At 41.9% G+C, this 10,000-nt stretch overlaps 1 protein-coding gene across 4 annotated transcripts in view; it reads right to left on the reverse strand.

Annotated features, from left to right (window-relative positions):
* The window catches only part of LOC136856382 (BMP-binding endothelial regulator protein-like), a 55,592-nt gene that overhangs the window by 19,889 nt on the left and 25,703 nt on the right, over nucleotides 1-10,000 (reverse strand). For all 4 annotated transcript variants that reach the window (XM_067134205.1, XM_067134208.1, XM_067134204.1 and 1 more), the window contains 2 exons: nucleotides 5,484-5,575; nucleotides 378-477 (listed from right to left, as the gene is read on the reverse strand). In XM_067134205.1, coding sequence (XP_066990306.1) covers nucleotides 378-477; nucleotides 5,484-5,575 — 192 coding nt within the window. The remainder of the gene's footprint in view (nucleotides 1-377; nucleotides 478-5,483; nucleotides 5,576-10,000) is intronic.

A 10,000-nucleotide genomic window follows, 5' to 3' on the forward strand; every position in this document is an offset into this window, starting at 1 on the left:
AGAGGACTTGCACAGTGCGCTACAGTAGCACTTGTACAGCGATCTACAGAAGCACTTGTTATAATACCAGCTCCGTCACAGCACTTACTTGATTCTTGTACACTGACCTACTGGAGAACTTCTACAGTGACCTACAGAAGCACTTGTACAGTGATTTACAGAAGCCCTTTTACAGTGTTCTACAGAAGCATTTGTACAGTGATCTACTGTAGCACTTGTACAGTGACCTACTGAAACAAAGGAATGAGAAAGCAGCCCTGTCATAGTATTAGCTAGAATCTTGTACAGTGGTCTACAGAAGCCCTTGAACAGTGATCTACAGAAGCCACTTGTACAGTGATCTACAGAAGCCCTTGTACAGTAATCTACAATCTTACCTTTGCACTCTTGACAGCAGGAACCACCAGTAGCTTCCAACCTCCAATAGCACCCTTCCATTGAAGGGCACTTTCTTTTGTTGCAAACAACGATGCCGTTCTGTGGAGGGAAGAAAATATCTCTCATTATATTGGTCTTTTAGAGAGAGAGAGAGAGAGAGAGAGAGAGAGAGAGAGAGAGAGAGAGAGAGAGAGAATTTACATATTGCAGCATTGTGATTTAAAAAATATCTAATACATTTCTATACATATGACAGAATTGAATGACTCTCTCTGTCTCTGTCTCTCTCTTTCTCAAAATCAATGTCCCACAAGTCCGAATTGTATGAACAATCACGCAAGGGTGAATAAGCATGACTCACGCACTCACGAATGCATAGGAGAGAGAGAGAGAGAGAGAGAGAGAGAGAGAGAGAGAGAGAGAGAGAGAGAGAGTTCCCCCTTCCTTCTTTGTACTGAAATACTTTAGTGACTAAGCCAGTCGATGTGTCATACCGTACCTATTGATATTTCCGCGTTGAGAGAGAGAGAGAGAGAGAGAGAGAGAGAGAGAGAGAGAGAGAGAGAGAGAGAGAGAGAGAGAGAGAGAGGAGCCAATCCTTTTACCTGTCCCGTCAAAGGACCTGTTTTTTCGACAGGTACACAAGTCGGAAGGAACCTCTCTCTCTCTCTCTCTCTCTCTGTGAAATGGGCAGGGCGCGGCCAAGACATATACCCATCAGCCTGGGCATGATTTCGGCCACCGCCCTTCCATTTTGGGAGTTATCTAACGGCATTCGATCCCCCGGGGATCGAACCCGTGAATGAATGGATATACTAAACTGGTATTATGGGTATCCCTTGTCAGCAAACCTCCGACAAGGCAGAATAATCCACTCCCATCTCTCCCAAAATTTTATCATTTGTTGCCCAAAGCGAGGAGAGAGAGAGAGAGAGAGAGAGAGAGAGAGAGAGAGAGAGAGAGAGAGAGAGAGAGAGAGAGAGAGCCAAGCCCATATCCATCAACCGTCGTCTAGAAGCTGACGTCATCATCCCCCTATCAATGTCATCGATTCCGAGCACCCTGATTGGCCGAGAGTCGAGTGACGATTCCCCAACCGTGATTCCTATTGGCCGACGTGGATGACGTCACGGTCTGGCTCTGACGTCATCGGCGATTATCAAATGCATTGCTATAATGTAGTTGTAGACTTGTAGTATTGATCTTCAGTGACGCCTCTGAGGTCATGGAGGGAGGGTGTGGTCAGGTGTGACCTCTGCCAGCGCCCACGCGGCGAGACTGACTGACTGACTGACGCGCTCTCTCTCTCTCTCTCTCTTTCTTCTTCTTCTTCTTCTTCTTCTTCATTGTGTCTACTTATATTAGGGGAGCCATTGGTTAGAGAGAGAGAGAGACATAGAGAGTTATTTTTATGCTCTCTCTCTCTTTTTCTCTCTATGTAGATAGAGAGAGAGAGAGAGAGATTGAATTATTATTCCTCTCTCTCTCTCTCTCTCTCTCTCTCTCTTTCCATTTGTCTATCAATCTCTCTATCAACCTACAAAGAGAGAGAGAGAGAGAGAGAGAGAGAGAATAACTTTTCTCTCTCTCTCTCTCCATTTGTCTATCAATCTACAGAGAGAGAGAGAGAGAGAGAGAGAGAGAGAGAGAGAGAGAGAGAGAGAGAGAGAAAAGAATAATAACTTTCTCTCTCTCTCTCTCTCTCTCTCTCTCTCTCTCTCTCTCCCAAGTCACGTCGAGCATGCAGTGGGCTGGGGCCCCAGACTTCAAACAAATAGACCGGCCTGTCTCATTTCACAAACAAACTCATTATCAGCTTTCTAAACAATCAGCTAATGAGTAGACCCCGAGAGAGAGAGAGAGAGAGAGAGAGAGAGAGAGAGATAACTCAGTCTCTCTCTCTATTTATCTATTACATTATTATTATTATTATTATTATTATTATTATTATTATTATTATAATTATTATTATTATCATTATCATTATAAGTGACAATTTCCACTGCAAACCTTGGATTCCGCAGGGAAGCGAATGAAGAAACTCTCCCCCATAGGCAGGATTCGAACCCACGCTGTTTAGAAGACTGAGCCTTATTTCTTAGACAAACAATCAACCATATTTTGATTGTGCAAAGAATTTGTTTTTGTGGCTAGGTTAAAATGACCTTGTACTGGTTAGTAGTCCCGAATAGTATATAGGAATGACTATTCTACCTTCTGGACTCTTGATGACATGGTATTAGTGAACTATTTAGACAGTAAAGGACACTTGTTTCAGAATAGTCACCAAAATCCAAAGTTTGAAACCAATTTACTTACAAAATAGTAAATAGTAGACGTAGAATAGTAGATAGTAAGAGTCCCACTTAACAGAGCAGCCAAAATTCTTTGTCAAAATCCCAACTCAAGGCACCATTTGTCACTGAAACTCGGGCTTCCCTACATGACTGCCAAATTGGAGTCAATCCTCGCGCCAATGGGTTGTTGAAATACCCACGAGGAAAGCAGCCATCGACAATGGGCATTTAAGAGCGCCCCAGTCAATTGGGCAGAGAGGAATGTGACATCTTAACTGCCCCCAGGTGTCAGAGCAGGACTTCTGAGAGGTGGGCAGGCCATTTGGTACGATAAATACATCACCAGATGTTGACAGCTGACAGGTGTGGATGTGTCCGCTAGCTGACGACATTGGCAGGTGAAACAACATATTCATTTTCTCTCTCTCTCTCTCTTGGGACAATGTCCTGTCTCTCCCAAGAACAGGTGACGATCCAATTGAAAACAGAATCAGTGTCCACGAGCGATTAGCTCAAGACTTTTTGCTGGTCATATTGTCCTGCCAGCTTTCTCTTCTTACTTCTCCTTCTCATTCTTCTTCTCCTCCTTCTTCTTCTTCTTCTTCTTCAGAGACTCCAGGGCTTTTTGTTGTCTCAATAAACCAAGGCTGCTTGTTGACATTCAATTTTTTCCAGGCCTGATGTTCTTTTAATCAACGCTTCTGTTTTTATTGTGGCTAACGCTGCCTGAGCCTGTAACTCTATATTTCCTGTCCCTGGTTTGTAAACACACATAGACACAAACACAGACACGCACAAACACATATACACACACAAACAAGCACACACTATGTGTCTTTCCTCATAGATTCACTCTTCCTTTGGGATAGGACGTGTCTTGAATGCAAATATGCATAATTCCTGCTGGTCTATTAAACAGTAACTTACTTTAATGGCTAATAAGACAAGGTCACAAGGTGACAGGGGTCAGAGTCATGGAAAACTAGGTAAATTTAAATCATGACTGATCTCATTTGCAATACCGTTCCTGATCTCATTAATTAAACCAAAGTACAAATTTCTATATTTCTTTTTTAACTATTTATTTTGGGGTGAAGCTGCTAGCCTGAGGCCCGGCCCATTATACCCTAGCTGTGACCCACTGAAGTTGATTAACTGTCAAGTATTTCGTTATCTTTGGCCAATAATTGCGCAGAATACGTCCATTCTGTTCAAGGATTTGAACCTACTTCTCAGGTTTTTGAGAAAGTGTCTTAAATTCTGGGCTGTGAGTTCTGCGTGTGTATGTATGTATGTGTATATACATGTGTATGTATGTATATACACACACACAATGCCTAAACACCTGAGAACCTTCACTGAGGCAGAAAATCCTATTTTAAACCCAGCAAGGCCCACACAGCAAGCACCAACAGAAACGCTCGTCTTTCTGACCAAAACAAAACCTTCCTCTTCTTCTTCTTTTGCTCTCAGGACGAGAGAGAGAGCTTATCTGGGGAATAATCTCCCTTTTAATGAAGAGGGTGAAAAAAACCTCTATTCCCTGAAAGAGGATGATTAAATAAGCCACTCGGAGAACTAAGATGTAATCGTCATTGGCGAGGTATGTTGGTATTCCTGCGGGCACAACAAGGATTGGTAACCCTTCCGAATTCCTGCCTGGAGTGAAATTGACAGTTTTGAAAGCAATTGCTTGTTAATGTCGTTCCCTTGAGTACTCTCTCTCTCTCTCTCACAGGGAAAGGTCTTTGTTCCTCCTGACTGCATCAATGCTTGCGTCACGGTAACCATGGTAACGATAGAGGGACTCCTCTCTCTCTCTCTCTCTCTCGTTACACTGTTGCTTGTTAATCTCTTATCACCATTCTCTTCTCACCAATTCTAATCAAGACCAATTGGCTATCTCTCTCTCTCTCTCTCTCCACCCAAACCACATGGCCCACCATCTAACCAAACTCCCCACTCCCACCCTCCCCGAAAAAAAAGACCGGGCCAATAAACTTCAAAGAAATGACCGTGGTGGTTTTTTTCCTACTTTTAACAATCGTTTGTTCTTTATGACTATATTTGGTCAATTTAATCTCATCAGATGTTGTTTTCCTTTCCCGAGGGTTGTTTCGAGGTCGTGTTGTTGTCCTGGCCGGCTCTGACTGTCAGCTGTTCTTATTGAATCTTAAAGTGTTGGAAATAAAAGAGATTTTGTGAATAATTAGAAAAAAATTGGCTCAGATTTATTATAAAAACTGGAGAGATTTATTATAAAAAACTGGAGAGAGAGAGAGAGAGTGCAACTCCCCATAGCTGTATTTAAAAAAAAAAAAACTCTACGGGAATCCCACACCGCAGTTTGAAGCTCAGAGCCTAACCGAGGTCGTCCTCGAATCCCTGAGGTCGTCCTCAAGTCCCCGAGGTCGCCCTCGAATCCATGATGCCGTCCTCAAGTCCCCGAGGTCGTCCTCGAATCCCTGAGGTCGTCCTCAAGTCCCCGAGGTCGTCCTCGAATCCCTGAGGTCGTCTTCAAGTCCCCGATGTCGTCCTCAAGTCCCCCGAGGTCTTCCTCGAATCCCTGAGGTCGTCCTCAAGTCCCCGATGTCGTCCCCAATTTCCCCGAGGTCATCCTCAAGTCCCCCGAGGTCGTCCTCGAATCCCTGAGGTCGTCATCAGGTCCCCGAGGTCGTCCCCAAACCCCGAGGTCGCTTTCAAGTCCCAGAGATCCTCCTCGGATTCCAGCCGAAGTCTTCCTCAAAGGACCCGGCTCCCCTCGTCCTCCAAATCCTAAAAAATCCTTAAAGACTAAAGGATACTCACCTCACAGACGCACTCTAGACAGGGGTTGTCCTTGAAGAGTTCCTTGGGCACTGCCACGGCTTCTCCCTCCTGATGGCACCTCATGTTCTCACCTGAAGAGGGATGGAGAGAGAGAGAGAATGAGATGTCAGTGTCACCCAGTTAAAGAAACTAAAATGAACTGAGTTAAATCATGCTGTTGCTTAGAGGAAATGAAACTAAGTTCATTTAAATAACTAAAGTTGATTTGAATCACTCTGAAGTTCAGTGACAATGAAACGAAACTAATCTAGATAGTTTTGTCGTTCAGACGAAACTAAACTAATTTAAGTCATTTAAATACTTTCAATTAATTTCAGTTGTTCAGTTGCTTAGAGGAAATGGAACTCAAATATTTTAGATAATTTAAATCGTTTACACTAATTTTAACCATTCTGTCGCTTAGTTGAAACTGAACTTAACTAATTTCAGTCATTCTGTTGCTTAGATGAAACTAAACTAAACTAATTCAATAATTCTTTCAGTCAGAGACAATGAAACTGAAGTGATATAATTCTGTAGCTTGTAGGAAATGAAACTAAACTAAACTCATATAAATCATTCTATAGGTCACAGACAATGAAACTCAACTAATTCAGTCAATCTGTCACTCAGAGACAATGAAACTGAACTCATTTATATAATTCTGTCGCTTATGGGAAATGAAACTAAACTCATTTTAATCCTTTTGTTACTTAGAAGGAAGAATAAACTAATTCAAATCATCCTCCTACTTCGAGGGAACTACACAAAATAAAAAGTAAGTAAAAAATGAGACGAAGTTTCTTCGGCGCAATCGAGTTTTCTGTACGACGTATAATGCTGTATGAAAATCCCAGCCTTAGCCCATGAAACTCTCAGCCACGACCCATGAAACTTTCAGCCACGACCTGGTGGTGGACTGCATTATTGGCACCTATAGCAGTGCCAGACGCACGATCATGACTAACTTTAACCTTAAATAAAATAAAAACTATTGAGGCTAGAGAGCTGCAATTTGGTATGTTTGATGATTGGAGGGTGGATGATCAACATACCAATTTGCAGCCCTCTAGCCTCAGTAGTTTTTAAGATCTGAGGGCGGACGGGAAAACAAATAGCCATCTCTATAAAAGTTTCTTTTTCAGAAAATTAAAACATACAGGAAACGAAACTAAACTATATTAAATCATTTTCCCGCTCAGAGAAAACTAAACTAACTGAAATAATTCTGTTGGTCAGAGAAAATGAAATGCAGCTAAACAAATTTAAATATCCTCCGGCTTAGCAGAAATGAAATGAAACTATACTAATTCAAATCATTGTCACTTAATGGAAACGAAACTAAACTGAGCTAATTTAAATAATTCAGTTGCTGAGACGAGATGAAACAAAACAAAACTAATTTGAATCAATCTCCCACTTAGATGGAATGAAACGAAACAAACGTAACTAATTCTGTCAATGGTAATGAAACTAAAATATAACAAATTCTGTCACTCAGATGAAATTTAAACTAAACTAAGCAAATTTAAATAATTTTGATGCTCAAGGGAAACGAAACTAAACCAATTTCAATGATTCTGTCTTACAGAAAACGAAACTAAACTAATTTCAATGATTCTGTCTTCCAGGAAACGAAACTAAACTAATTTAACCATTATATATTTAGGATAACAACAAACAAATATTTCCACTGCTTAGAATAACAATAAACTCATTCAAACCATTCTCCCGCCTACAAGAAGTGAAACTAAACTAAACATCGCATCCTAAACCATTCCTATTTCGCAGCCAAACGAAACCAAACGACACTAAACAAGCAAAGAAACTAAAGACTCTCTGACCGTCGAAGTCGAGAGAGGACCCAGCCATTGCAAATGACCGTCCCACCACTGGTTGGTCTCATAAGCAGTGATTGTTTTTAATGAAGACAGCCTCTGCTCCATTTGCGCATAAATTCGCGTACGGGGTCGTTACTCGCATGTGACGGGTCGTAACCACCCCCAGGGAAAGGCGTGGGGCCGGCACGCAGCCCCATCCTAAATTACTTCTGAGAACGAAACTGTTATCTCTTTGTTTTGGTTCGGGCGAGGAGGCTGTGACGTCATATGGGGAGGGTGCGTTCAGTGAGGTTATTCGTCACAATAGGCGGTGCGTTTTCTTTATTTCTTTTTGTTTGAATGAATTTTATTATTAAATACTATTATATTTCATTTTATTAAGTTATTTTATGTTAATTTTTCCAATAATATAATTTTTGAGAATTTATTTTATTTTATTTTTAAGTGAAATTCCTAAATGAACGTATTTCTGACCCTGGCGCCATGTTCCAGTAATATTCCCTTATTTAGCCCGAGTCCTACCCACCTAAAAACGCTTCTTACTCGCGAAACTATTTAAAAAAAAACTAATTAAAAACACGCACGCACAAACAAACGCAAAACACGAAGCGAATGCGTTTGAAAAAAACAATAAAAAAAATATATAAAAAAAAAACTCACTGCAGAGAACGCCCGCCATATCTGAACAAGGACGCTTACCACTGCTCGGCAGACGCAAAAAAACAACCTGCGTCACTCACTGTGCTCGTCTTGGAATTTGCTCTCTCTCTCTATCTCTCCGTCTCTGTCTCTCCCTATCTATCTATCTCTCTCTCTCTCTCTCATCTGCTAAATGCATAAATTAGTGGAAGTAACATGATCGCCGGTTGGCAGCTGAGTAGCTGCTAGGAGCTACCACAGAGAGAGAGAGAGAAGAAAGAGATAGAGAGAGAGAGAAAGAGCTGTTATATGGACAAACCCCTCCTCCTTCCCCCTAATACTACTACTACTGCTACTACTACTACTACTATTACTAATACTCGGGCCAGGCCAGACGCCCAGATCAGACTGCGTGTCACCTACGGGTTCAAAAAAGTTATTTTTTATTTTGTTACTTTTTTTGTTATTTTTGACGTCCAGTTTCCCCTCGGGGGAAACCAAACCAGTTCTGCAATGTTCCTTCTGGAGTTATATAATTACTACTTAACGGTTTAAGTACGGGGGGCACTTAAATACAATAATAAAGTGACCGTTGATATATATATTTTTTTTTAAAAAGACAGCGAAGCCGTTTTGATTTGAAACGGTTGGGAGTCTTTTTTTTTTTTTTCAAATGGAGTAATTGCCTTTTTCCTTACTTTATCACATCTTATTTATATATTCTGGTAATCATCCGTTGCCCCTTTAGGATGGTGGTGGTGTAAGAATTTTAATGGTCTTTAGGTGATAGAGTTTTATTTACAATATAAAAAGTAATGTACTAAATATCATTTGAGTTCTAGACTAAGACTAAATAATTTCAAGTCTACCGTGTTATAGCCACTCAGAGAGAGAGAGAGAGAGAGAGAGAGAGAGAGAGAGAGAGAGAGAGAGAAGGCATAATAATGGAAACGTTTAGATAAACGTAATAATAACACAAAGGGATTATGTAAAGGAATTATTGAGCTAACGGAAGCTGGAATACGGTAAACATTACCTAAATCTCACATAGGCCTAGAGAGCAATCCTTTGAAACAGATTTTTCCGCATATCTGTGACCTCCTGCGGACGGCAAAAGCAGACGGCAGCGGAATTTCATCCGTGATTTTGCCAGTACAGTGTCAATATACGCATATACGTACCAAAACACACAAACGCGCGCGCGCGTACACACACACGACACGAAGGTAAACAGGTAGTTTGTGCGTCTAAAGATTTTTTTTTCTACCCCCGGGGGAAATCACCCGGGAGTGTGTTTCGTTCCTTGTACCCGAGGGTTATAATTATTATGGTTTTTGGTCCTCAGGTATGTGTGTTTGTGTGTATGTATGTGTGTGTGTGTTTGTGACCCAGGAGACTGCCTGGAGTCGTATAAGAGAGTAGAGTATGGTAGCCATACGCCCTCATAATTACATATCCGGGTCTAACCTCATCATCTGACCAATTACTCCTTGGCCCGGGGGTCAAATGCCCCCAAAATTTCACCCAGACTCAAGCGGACATTTTTCTTTTTTTTAGATGGACGAACTGATAAGCATACGTAGCCCAGGCCTGCAGAACGGTTCAGAGAATTGGGAAAAAACAGGAGGTATTTGCACTGATAACGTGACAGCCACTACAGCTACTATCGGAACGCCGTGACGTCACGCTGGCTACAAGCGAGACGGCGTGACGTCACGCGCTAGTTACTAGCCAGACGGAGAGAGAGAGAGAGAGAGAGAGAGAGAGAGAGAGAGAGAGAGAGAGAGAGAGAGCAGATGTCCTCGTGAGGCGAGGTCGCCCCATTCCCCCTCTCACCCCTCCCCCCACCCCCCTAAAAAAAAAAAACAGAAGAGGTCCCAGTCATCTGTCCTGTACTTGGGGTACACCAGTACCAGAGTTCAACCATCACGTGGAAATACCGAGGGCTGGCGTCGCGCAGATCAATCAACGGCTCTCTCTCTCTCTCCTTCTCTCTAGGACAGCTAAATCACCAGCGGTCACAATGGCATTATTTGA

The sequence above is a fragment of the Macrobrachium rosenbergii genome, chromosome 35 (assembly GCF_040412425.1).
Source record: "Macrobrachium rosenbergii isolate ZJJX-2024 chromosome 35, ASM4041242v1, whole genome shotgun sequence".
NCBI classification, from domain to species: Eukaryota; Metazoa; Arthropoda; class Malacostraca; order Decapoda; family Palaemonidae; genus Macrobrachium; species Macrobrachium rosenbergii.